Below are 12,604 nucleotides of genomic sequence, written 5' to 3' on the forward strand. Positions count from 1 at the left end.
ATAAATCAGGCTGTGAAGATAGCCACACAGAAGCCTAGACTTGATCCTTTGGGTTTTGGGGGAGTACATGTACCTCCTCAGACGTTAGCTCTAGTGGATTATGACCTGTTGATTCAGTTATAAAAGCAGGCAACCAGGGTGAAAAAAAGGAACAATGAGAACCAGCAAGAGGGGAAGAAACATCTGAAGATAAGTGGATGGTCTCCAACAAGCTTTGTGTTCCACAGGCCCCTATCCCATCATGGCTCCAGACTCCCATGGAAATACACACCTGTTAAAAACACCTATGACAGATGTGGTTGCTAGTCACTGGTATGCAGCAGGATTTTATATCACGGCAGCTAAATACACACAGGGCTGCCTGATTTGTGCACAAAACAATGTGGGTAGGTCTATACAGACTCCCATGCAATGCACCCCTCGTCCCGACTAACCATTCCAGCGTCTTTAAGTAGACTACAAACAAATGCCAGGGTTGGGCAGGTACGAGTTTGTTCTGGTCCACCTAGACCCGTTCTCAGTATAGCCAGTCTGGCCTACCTGCTCACAAACGCCACTGCCAAGAACTGATATCTGAGGTGGTATACAGGTACATCCAGAGGTGGCATCCAGATAGAAATGTTCTGTGCCAAGAAAACTTGACAACTTGCCACTTGTGTCTTCTTTCTCCATGGTCCATGCCTCCTAACCTGAATGTATCCCTGGGTGTCCCTCTTGCTTTATTGCAGGAGAGCCATAATGTAATTGGGTTTAGGATGAAGAAACCAGAGACAAATCCTTAATCAGGAAGCGAGGTTTATTATGTGCATGCAGGGTCAGTTGATTCAAATCACAAAGACTGAGGCTGAATTGCCTGGAAGTATGTTTTTTTTAGCCTTATATACTATATTATCATGTAATACAACTGGGTGAATAAGGATGATTGTACTTTATTGGACTGCCAATAGTAAAGCTGACAATAGACATTATAGACATTAGATTACTATGAGCTGAAACAAAACCAACATTCTGAGAGATATTCTTTGTAGACATGCTCCACTTTTGCTAATTGATGGAGCTACCAAATAATCAAGAACTTCCTAATTGCATATTTGAATATGGACTTTCTATACCAAACAGCCCCTTTATACGGAAGCCGTACATTAATATATGCATGAATAGAAAGAGAAGCATCACTAATAAGACTGGGTATAATAAGACATGTGCATTGTCCTTCTTCCGAGGTCCAGGCCTTGTTCTACGATTCTGGAAGAAAAGAGAAAAAGGTTAGAAACTTATATTTTTTATTTGGCTTTATAAATCGCCAGATTGATGCTGAATTCTTCTGATGAGCATCTAACCCTTAATCTGTGTCATATGGGTAAATACAAAATATGAGAAAGTCGGAAGTCAATCTGTCCCTCTAGAAGATCTCAGGATAACTCTGATTACTTGATAGACAAGAGTGAAGGAAAAAGGGCAAAAAACTGATACAAACTTTTTCAGAAGAATGTGCACATATTTGAATAAAAATGTTGTTTCTTTATTAAAATAAGATAAAGCAATTACATTTTTATTCAACTATGTGCAAATTTTTCTAAAAAAGGTTGCATCGCTGTATCAGTTTTTGCCCTTTTTGCTTCATTCATTACTTTGCTGGCCAACAGTTATCGGTTGCACACTAAGGCCTTAGTCAGACGGGCGGTTTTTTCGCGCGATTTGCGGATCGCATGACGGATGCGCATCCGCAAATCGCGTGACCGGTGCGCGCAAGTCGCCCGCAAATCGCCCGAAAATCTGCTCCTAGCCGCGTTTCATTAGAAACGGGCCGGAGCTGTCCAGCGCATTGCATTCAATGGAGACGGCAATAGAGCCGGCTCCATTTAAAGCAATGCGCTGCGGGCGAGCCCGGGATGAATTGTCGGTAAGGGCTTAAATATATACGCCCTTCCCTGCAATTCATCCTAAAATGTGTTAAAATAAAAAAAAATTGTATACTCACCTTCTCCCGGCAGCCGGAGCTCCGCGCGGCCGTCCTGCAGTGGGTGTGAAGGGGGTGTGAGTCAGACCTGCCCCCTGATTGGCTCAACGCTGAGCCAATCAGAGGCATGCCTCACTCACACCCATTCATGAATTCATGAATGGATGTGAGTCAGACCTGCCCCTGATTGGCTCAGCGCTGAGAGGCAGCAGTCACTCACCCATTCATGAATTCATGAATGGGTGTGTGAGTGAAACTTGCCTCTGATTGGTCAGGGCTGTGACCAATCAGAGGCAGATCATTCAGCAGGCGGGGATTTTAAAGCCCCGCCGGCTGAACAGTGCCAAGAAGCAGTTCAGGAGAACTGACAGCGGCCGCGGCTGGACTCCGGCTGCAGCGGAAAGGTGAGTATACAATTTTTTTTTATTTTAACACATTTAAGGATGAATTGCAGGGAAGGGCTTATATATTTAAGCCCTTCCCGAAAATTCACCCCACGCACGCCGGCAGCCCATTGCTTTCAATGGAGCGGCTGTATTGCCGCTCCCTTGAATTCAATGGGCAAACATCGTTCTTCTCTGCCACAGCTGTTACAGCTGTGGCAGAGAAGAATGATTTGTCTTCTATATGTTCTCAATGGGGTCGGCGTTGCTGCCGCCGGCCCCATTGAGCGCATATACAGAAGAGAACAGGAATCGCAGATCGCAGATAGGTGCGATCTGCGATTTTTTTTGTTCTATAATTTATCGGACAAGCGCATAAAAAGCGCTCATGTGTCCGATACCATTGCAAAGCAATGGTTTTATAAAATCGCCGGACGCATGCGCATGCGCAAATCGCGGCTAAAAACGCCCGTCTGACTAAGGCCTTACTCACTTGGCAGCATCTGGAATTTTGATGCACGCACCTCCTTCTATCATAACAAATAGCACATCTTGAAAGAAACAAAAAGGAAAAGCAAAAGCACCCTGTTGGTTTTTTCCTTAACCAAATCCTCACTGGAGTAGCTCCACCTCCTTTTCTTTTTTTACCCCTTTCGTTTCCACTGATAGACAAGAGTCGACCCAACCTCACTCTACCACTAATCAGACTACTACTAGTAGAACACTATGCGTAGTATGATAATGTGCATGTAGGTCCCTCCATCAAAACTCCACTGTGACTAATATAAATAGTTTTTATGATTCAAGAACATGATTTATTCCCTAATTCACTTTCATGAATAACTTCATGGTTCATTTCATTTCATGGTTCACTCCACTAGAAATAGTATAAATACATTTTCTAATTAAAAAAACATGATTCATTTGATCATTTAGTTTTAATTTCATGACTATATTTCATTTCATAGTTCCTTTTATTCCATGGTTCGACATGTTTCCCTATTCACATAGTTCACATACATAGAATCACGCCTAATAAAAAGACCAAAGAACAAAATCTTGGAGCTAGGGCAATACGATAGATGATAATACGTGGGGTCCTCTTAATTATCTGCCAGTACAAGGGCCAAAAGACCAGTATTCAGCAAACAATCACTTTCTTGCTGGCACAATCTGGGCTATAATTAGCCAGACGGAGCGAACAGGGATAGTTGATCCGAAATATTAGAATACTAGCATTTGATAAACTGATTTGGCGCAGCTAGAACACATCCCCATTTAAATAGAAAAAATGAGTCTAAGACAACAAGGTCTTGACTATAAATAGCTGATAATAGGTTGTTAGAATTTCTATGCCTAGGACAACAAGGTCCAGAATATCTGGTATCTCCCCTTATGTGGGCCCGTCCTCTTTCATCCAATCAAAGACGTAGATTAAGCAGCAGTCACACCTAGCACAAAAGTCACATGACTAAAGGGCCATTTACACACAAAGACAATCTTTCAAACGATTGAAAGATTGACAGTTTTAGCGATCGTTTTGCATAAAGTGCTAATGGACACTAATGTCCATTAGCACTTTATAATCTTTATTTCTGTGTAAATGAGCCTCCAGGAGCTGTTTGCAGAGCTCAGCATGTGGTCTGAGCTCTGCACACAGCTTCATTGTTTTTGCACGGGCTGTCGGCTGAATACAATGTAATCTCTGACTACCGTGCAGAACACAGCATGCAGTCCCTGTTATCTCTCTATTACTGAACAATGGATTTTAAGCTCACCCTAAAATCATCCTTTAGCCAAAAAGTAAACAATGGTAGCATTTACACACAACGATTATCGCTCATATTCCAGAGTTTGAATGAATTTTGCGCCATAATTGTTTCATGTAAATAGGTCTTAAGTAGTCATGGCAACAGGTACACTCAGGGGCACCGATCACCAACTGTCTGTGGTTCAGCAGCACCATGTGCCTATCAGTGGCGGTAGGGGGATGTAGTCACATCACTCTACCTGTCCCAAGTGACATGTAATGAAATGAACATGTGGGCGGGTGTCTACAGTCCCACATGATATGTGCAGACCGTACAGGAGTATAGCCAGAAGATAGCAAACAGGGAGGGAAGGGAGGAGGGAGGGATCGGGAAAAAAACCCAAGGGACGGTTATTCATACTATGGTATATCCTATTACTGAGTGCTGACTAGCCATTCATGAAAATAAAACTGGGTCCAAATGAGCAGATGCTATAGGAAAAGGGCCAAAGTAAGAAACAATGTGACCTTGGATATGTACAGTGACAACATCCATTACCTATAAGAAATCCATTCTTGAATATGTGCTACAATGAATAGAAACATCACCTTTATTTTAATAAGGAGACATTATAGGCAAAAGAAACTACAATGAGCACAGTGGGGAGGGGGGTGGAAGAAAGAAAAACGGAAATCACCAGATATAGGAAAATGGTGTACTGAGGAACAAATTAAATATATGTAAGCTCCAATAAATAATAGATGGAAAAGAGAGATGGACAAAATGTTGTTCCAAGGCAGCTCAGAAAAATAAAAAATAAAAAAATATATACATATAAAACGTATGTGTTCAGGATATGAGAGATACTAACTAAAGGATTGGAACGCACCGAGAAAACAGTCAAAGAAAGCAGTTGAAAGAGAGCGTCTCATTGAGGCCAAGTGGAAGGACCATATTTAGTCTATATATCCACGCGGCCTCTTTTTGTTGGAGCCTTTGGTCAATATTGCCCCTCATCTCGAAGGCATGAACACTCTCAATGAGCTGAAAGCTGATCTGTGTAGTGTCACCTCCGTGACACTGCCACATGTGGTTCGCCACTGGAGTAAATTCATACTTTCTAATGTTCCCTATATGTGCCAGAATCCTCCTCCTAAGTTGTTGTGATGTTTTGCCGACATAATTTAGTGGGCAAGAACAAGTAGCCATATAGATCGCATTTGACGAGTGGCAATTTATGAACTCCCTATTGCTATAAGAGATGTTGGTAGAGAACCTTTGAAAGGAAGTACTTTTGTTGATAAAACAACACGCCGCACAGCCAGAGCAGGGAAAAATACCAAGGGTGCTAAGCTTCCCCAGCCATGTAGGGTCGGGCACCTGTTGAAAAAGGTGGCTTTTGACTACTCGAATGTTGCGGCCACTCCTAAAAGTGATCGCTGGAGAATCTGGAATAATACTCTTAAGCTCCTCATCCTCCCTAAGGATGCCCCAAAACTGCTGTAAGATCTGGCGTACTTGTGTGACTCCTGTATCATATGTACTAATAATGCGCAAGGTATCACTAGAGTGTAGTTGACGCGGAACTAAAAGGGTTGATCTATCTTGTTCACGGGCAAACCAAAAGGCCTGTTTGATAAAAAAAAAGGAGGGTAACCCCTCTGTATAAATTTATCTGAAGGCTTTGCGTCTTCCCTTATAAAGTCCGAATCCATGCAGCAATTCTTCCCATGTGGACCTTTTGGTATTCCTTTCTTTGGAGGGCCGGGGTGATAACTAGACCAGGAGAGTAAACTATTGATTGTAGTGGTTTTTCTGCACAGCATGGAGGAAAGAGAACCATCCTCTTCCTTCCATATCAGGACATCTAAAAACGGTATACTGCTGTATTACTAATTTAGATCATTGATGTTCAAATGATAAATAAAGGCCTGAATTGAGGGTGAACCACCCGTCCACAGCACGAAGATATCATCTATAAACCGCAACTAGAGTAGTATGTTTTCTGTCCAGTTAGAGGCACGTTCAGAGAACACAAATTTTGGGTTCTCTCTTTCACTTTCCGATCTCCTACTGGGTATCCCTCCCTTGTACAAACCAAAAAATACACTCTGTGCATTTGTCTGAATAAGTGGGATTTATGTACGTTTATGTCAGTCCGAGACCGTTTAATTGAATAATTCATAAGAAAGAATATACGTTTTAAGTCTCTGCGACAGAAATCTGAATTTGTATGCAGATTCACACATAATTTAGCCCTAGTCAGCCTGTCTGACACAATTCTTCATCATTTACATATCTATTCTTTTTTTCCGCAATATGGATTTAAAAATATGCATGTGAAAAACCAACTTGGACAACCCCTCTAACCCCTTAGTGACCAAGCCCGTTTGCGCCCTAATGACCAAGCCAAATTTTGGAAATCTGATGTGTCACTTTAACGTAGATTAACTCCGTGAAAGTTTTGCAGATCCAAGTGATTCTGACATTGTTTTTTCGCCACATGTTGTACTTCATTGAGGTGGTAAAAATAGACTGATAAAACTTGTGTATATTTATTAAAAGCGCCAAAATTGGGAAAATTTTGAAAAAATTGTCATTTTTCACATTTTTAATTGCAATATCTCAAATAGAAATCAGTGTAGGGAACCTTTTAAGTGTACTAGGTAGATCACATATTAAAATATAACTTTTAATAATATTAAATTAAAATTTGATCAATGCTAAAGACCACAATACAAAAAATATATATACAAACACAAAAACATTCATGGGTATTAGATAGCTAGTACCTGACCTTCTTTATGAGGACTACTATTGTTGCTATCAGACTTTTCGCCTAAGACTCAGAACATGGCCAGAGCCACTTTCTTATAGCAGATCACAATAGGGAGTTGTACCTGCCTGTGTCTATGAATTAAAAAGCCCGGTCTAACTGGGGCATGCAGACACCTTAACAGAATGAATAGTGTGTGGCACATAGGTTCCCCATTGCTATGCCCACGTGTGCAGCTCCTGATGGCGGTGGCACAGGATTCTATTTCTCATTGCTTCTGTACAGCATTGTGGGCTATCGCCCCGCCCCTTTTAAAGAGGGTCGCCAGGGTGCCAGGAAGCCACCGGCATGCCCCAGTCAGACTGGTAATATGCACCTTAACAGTGACCGCGTTGGTGGTAATGTGGTGGTGACTGCGGACCTAGTAGCACGGTTGTATTTTGTTGGTTTTCGGAATGCGGCCAGGATTAAGTGGGCCGTGGCGGGGGGATGGTGTGGGGGCTCTCTTGTTGTGTCGGTAAAGGTGAAATTCTTGGACTGCCACCAGACGAACCAATGCAAAGGCATTTGCCAAGAATGTTTTCCCTGTTGGAGGAGGAGGGGGATGTTTTTGAGGCACTACGTGTCCTCTCCACGTGTCCGTGGTTATATGCACCTTAACAGTAACCGCGTTGGTGGTAATGTGGTGGTGACTGCGGACCTAGTAGCACGGTTGTATTTTGTTGGTTTTCGGAATGCGGCCAGGATTAAGTGGGCCGTGGCGGGGGGATGGTGTGGGGGCTCTCTTGTTGTGTCGGTAAAGGTGAAATTCTTGGGCTGCCACCAGACGAACCAATGCAAAGGCATTTGCCAAGAATGTTTTCCCTGTTGGAGGAGGAGGGGGATGTTTTTGAGGCACTACGTGTCCTCTCCACGTGTCCGTGGTTATATGCACCTTAACAGTAACCGCGTTGGTGGGAAATGGCCTCGCCGCCATCATGTCTTTGGGAAGCCTCTGTTTCCACACCCCAGAGACATACCATTAGCAGCGGTATAGGCAGAGCCCAGAATTAGTAACATTTCAGCCGTAGCATTAGGACAGGCCCCACTAACATATCAGTAGCAGCATTATAGGAGGAGCGCAGTCTTCGTTCCATGTCAGCAATAGTAGCACTCAAGACAGGCCCCAGTAACAATTCTGAAGCAGCAGTATAGCGGGAGCGCAGTCTTCGTTCCATGTCAGCAATAGTAGCACTCAAGACAGGCCCCAGTAACAATTCCGAAGCAGCAGTATAGTGGGAGCGCAGTCTTCGTTCCATGTCAGCAATAGTAGCACTCAAGACAGGCCCCAGTAACAATTCCGAAGCAGCAGTATAGCGGGAGCGCAGTCTTCGTTCCATGTCAGCAATAGTAGCACTCAAGACAGGCCCCAGTAACAATTCCGAAGCAGCAGTATAGCGGGAGCGCAGTCTTCGTTCCATGTCAGCAATAGTAGCACTCAAGACAGGCCCCAGTAACAATTCCGAAGCAGCAGTATAGCGGGAGCGCAGTCTTCGTTCCATGTCAGCAATAGTAGCACTCAAGACAGGCCCCAGTAACAATTCCGAAGCAGCAGTATAGCGGGAGCGCAGTCTTCGTTCCATGTCAGCAATAGTAGCACTCAAGACAGGCCCCAGTAACAATTCCGAAGCAGCAGTATAGCGGAAGCGCAGTCTTCGTTCCATGTCAGCAATAGTAGCACTCAAGACAGGCCCCAGTAACAATTCTGAAGCAGCAGTATAGTGGGAGCGCAGTCTTAGTTCCATTTCAGTAGCCTTAGTATAGCCAAGGCACAAGTTACATTTATGTAGCTAAAGTGTAGGCCAACCCCACACACCTTTCTGTACCATGAGTGCAGGCGAAGAACATAGAAATTACTATGATTACACTGTAGGTGAGGGCCCCAACAAATTGGTGTACCAACAGTACTAATGTACCTCAGTAAAAATTGGCCATGCCCAACCAAGATGGCAGGTGAATCGCTTTGGTTAATGTGGCTTAAGTGGTAACTAGGCCTGGAGGCAGCCCAGTGTAACGAAAAATTGGTTCAAGTTAAAGTTCCAACGCTTTTAAGCGCATTGAAACTTATAAAAATTGTTCAGAAAAATTATTTGAGTGAGCCTTGTGGCCCTAAGAAAAATTGCCCGTTCAGCGTGATTACGTGAGGTTTCAGGAGGAGGAGCAGGAGGAGGAGGAGGAATATTAGACACAGATTGATGAAGCAGAAATGTCCCCGTTTTGGATGGTGAGAGAGAACGTAGCTTCCATCCGCGGGTGCAGCCTACGTATTGCTTACGTATCGCTGCTGTCCGCTGGTGGAGAACAGAAGTCTGGGGAAATCCAGCCTTTGTTCATCTTGATGAGTGTTAGCCTGTCGGCACTGTCGGTTGACAAGCGGCTACGCTTATCTGTGATGATTCCCCCAGCCGCACTAAACACCCTCTCCGACAAGACGCTAGCCGCAGGACAAGCAAGCACCTCCAGGGCATACAGCGCTAGTTCAGGCCACGTGTCCAGCTTCGACACCCAGTAGTTGTAGGGGGCAGAGGCGTCACCGAGGATGGTCGTGCGATCCGCTACGTACTCCCTCACCATCCTTTTACAGTGCTCCCGCCGACTCAGCCTTGACTGGGGAGCGGTGACACAGTCTTGGTGGGGAGCCATAAAGCTGGCCAGGCCCTTAAAGACTGTTGCACTGCCTGGGATGTACATGCTGCTCGATCTCCGCACCTCCCCTGCTACCTTGCCCTCGGTACTGCGCCTTCTGCCATTAGCGCTGTCGGATGGGAATTTTACCATCAGCTTGTCCGCAAGGGTCCTGTGGTATAGCAACACTCTCGAACCCCTTTCCTCTTCGGGAATGAGAGTGGGCAGGTTCTCCTTATAGCGTGGGTCGAGCAGTGTGTACACCCAGTAATCCGCTGTGGCCAGAATGCGTGCAACGCGAGGGTCACGAGAAAGGCATCCTAACATGAAGTCAGCCATGTGTGCCAGGGTACCAGTACGCAACACATGGCTGTCTTCACTAGGAAGATCACTTTCAGGATCCTCCTCCTCCTCCTCCTCCTCAGGCCATACACGCTGAAAGGATGACAGGCAATCAGCCGGTGTACCGTCAGCAGCGGGCCAAGCTGTCTCTTCCCCCTCCTCCTCATCCTCCTCATGCTCCTCCTCCTCCTCCTGTACGCGCTGAGAAATAGACAGGAGGGTGCCCTGACTATCCAGCGGCATACTGTCTTCCCCCGCCCCCGTTTCCGAGCGCAAAGCAGCTGCCTTTATGGTTTGCAGGGAATTTCTCAAGATGCATAGCAGAGGAATGGTGACGCTAATGATTGTAGCATCGCCGCTCACCACCTGGGTAGACTCCTCAAAATTACCAAGGACATGGCAGATGTCTGCCAACCAGGCCCACTCTTCTGAAAGGAATTGAGGAGGCTGACTCCCACTGCGCCGCCCATGTTGGAGTTGGTATTCGACTATAGCTCTACGTTGTTCATAGAGCCTGGCCAACATGTGGAGCGTAGAGTTCCACCGTGTGGGCACGTCGCACAGCAGTCGGTGCACTGGCAGCTTAAAGTGATGTTGCAGGGTGCGCAGGGTGGCAGCGTCCGTGTGGGACTTGCGGAAATGTGCGCAGAGCCGGCGCGCCTTTACGAGCAGGTCTGACAAGCGTGGGTAGCTTTTCAGAAAGCGCTGAACCACCAAATTAAAGACGTGGGCCAGGCATGGCACGTGCGTGAGGCTGCCGAGCTGCAGAGCCGCCACCAGGTTACGGCTGTTGTCACACACGACCATGCCCGGTTGGAGGCTCAGCGGCGCAAGCCAGCGGTCGGTCTGCTGTGTCAGACCCTGCAGCAGTTCGTGGGCCGTGTGCCTCTTATCGCCTAAGCTGAGTAGTTTCAGCACGGCCTGCTGACGCTTGCCCACCGCTGTGCTGCCACACCAAGCGACACCGACTGCTGGCGACATGCTGCTGCTAACACATCTTGATTGCGAGACAGAGGAGGAGGAGGAGGAGGAGGGTGCTTTAGTGGAGGAAGCATACACCTCCGCAGATACCAGCACCGAGCTGGGGCCCGCAATTCTGGGGGTGGGTAGGACGTGAGCGGTCCCAGGCTCTGACTCTGTCCCAGCCTCCACTAAATTCACCCAATGTGCCGTCAGGGAGATGTAGTGGCCCTGCCCGCCTGTGCTTGTCCACGTGTCCGTTGTTAAGTGGACCGTGGCAGTAACCGTGTTGGTGAGGGCGCGTACAATGTTGCGGGAGACGTGGTCGTGCAGGGCTGGGACGGCACATCGGGAAAAGTAGTGGCGACTGGGAACTGAGTAGCGCGGGGCCGCCGCCTCCATGATACTTTTGAAGGACTCCGTTTCCACAACCCTATACGGCAGCATCTCAAGGCTGATGAATTTTGCTATGCGGACGGTTAACGTTTGAGCGTGCGGGTGCGTGGCGGCGTACTTGCGCTTGCGCTCGAACACTTGCGCAAGCGACGGCTGGACGGTGCGCTGAACTACACTGCTGGATGGGGCCGAGGACAGCGGAGATGAGGGTGTGGGTGCAGGCCATGAGGCGGTAGTGCCTGTGTCCTGAGAGGGGGGTTGCATCTCAGTGGCAGGTTGGGGCACAGGGGGAGAGGCAGGGGTGCAAACCGGAGGCGCTGAACGGCCTTCGTCCCACCTTGTGGGGTGCTTGGCCATCATATGTCTGCGCATGGTGGTGGTGGTGAGGCTGTTGGTGTTGGCTCCCCGGCTGAGCTTTGCGCAACAAAGGTTGCACACCACTGTTCGTCGGTCGTCAGGCGTCTCTGTGAAAAACTGCCAGACCTTAGAGCACCTCGGCCTCTGCAGGGTGGCATGGCGCGAGGGGGCGCTTTGGGAAACACTTGGTGGATTATTCGGTCTGGCCCTGCCTCTACCCCTGGCCACCGCACTGCCTCTTGCAACCTGCCCTGCTGATGCCCTTGACTCCCCCTCTGAAGACCTGTCCTCCTGAGTAAGCGTTGCACACCAGGTGGGGTCAGTCACCTCATCGTCCTGCTGCTCTTCCTCCGAATCCTCTGTGCGCTGCTCCCTCGGACTTACTGCCCTTACTACTACCTCACTGCAAGACAACTGTGTCTGATCGTCATCGTCCTCCTCACCCACAGAAAGTTGTTGAGACAGTTGGCGTAAGTCCCCAGCCTCTTCCCCCGGACCCCGGGAACTTTCGAATGGTTGGGCATCAGTGACGATAAACTCCTCTGGTGGGAGAGGAACCGCTGCTGCCCAATCTAAGCAGGGGCCCGAGAACAGTTCCTGGGAGTGTTCCCGCTCCTGAGCAGGTGTCATTGTAGTGGAGTGAGGAGGCTGGGAGGAAGGAGGAGCAGCAGACAGAGGATTCGGATTTGCAGCAGTGGATGGCGCAGAACTGCGTGTTGACGATAGGTTGCTCGAAGCACTTTCTGCCATCCAGGACAGGACCTGCTCACACTGCTCATTTTCTAATAACCGTCTCCCGCGTGGACCCATTAATTGGGCGATGAATGTGGGGACGCCAGAAACGTGCCTCTCTCCTAATCGCGCAGCAGTCGGCTGCGACACACCGGGATCAGGAGCTCGGCCTGTGCCCACACCCTGACTTGGCCCTCCGCGTCCTCGGCCGCGTCCACGTCCTCTAGGCCTACCCCTACCCCTCAGCATGCTGTATTACCAGTGATTTGATTTCACAGGCAGG

General features: G+C 47.5%; 1 protein-coding gene across 3 annotated transcripts in view; it reads right to left on the reverse strand.

Annotated features, from left to right (window-relative positions):
* Positions 1-778: 778 nt before the first annotated feature.
* Positions 779-12,604, reverse strand: part of WFDC3 (WAP four-disulfide core domain 3) — a 79,200-nt gene continuing 67,374 nt past the window's right edge. For all 3 annotated transcript variants that reach the window (XM_066587239.1, XM_066587241.1, XM_066587238.1), the window contains exon 5: positions 779-1,245. In XM_066587239.1, coding sequence (XP_066443336.1) covers positions 1,238-1,245 — 8 coding nt within the window. In that variant the 3' untranslated portion in view covers positions 779-1,237. The remainder of the gene's footprint in view (positions 1,246-12,604) is intronic.

The sequence above is a fragment of the Eleutherodactylus coqui genome, chromosome 13 (genome assembly GCF_035609145.1).
Source record: "Eleutherodactylus coqui strain aEleCoq1 chromosome 13, aEleCoq1.hap1, whole genome shotgun sequence".
In the NCBI taxonomy this organism is placed as follows: domain Eukaryota; kingdom Metazoa; phylum Chordata; class Amphibia; order Anura; family Eleutherodactylidae; genus Eleutherodactylus; species Eleutherodactylus coqui.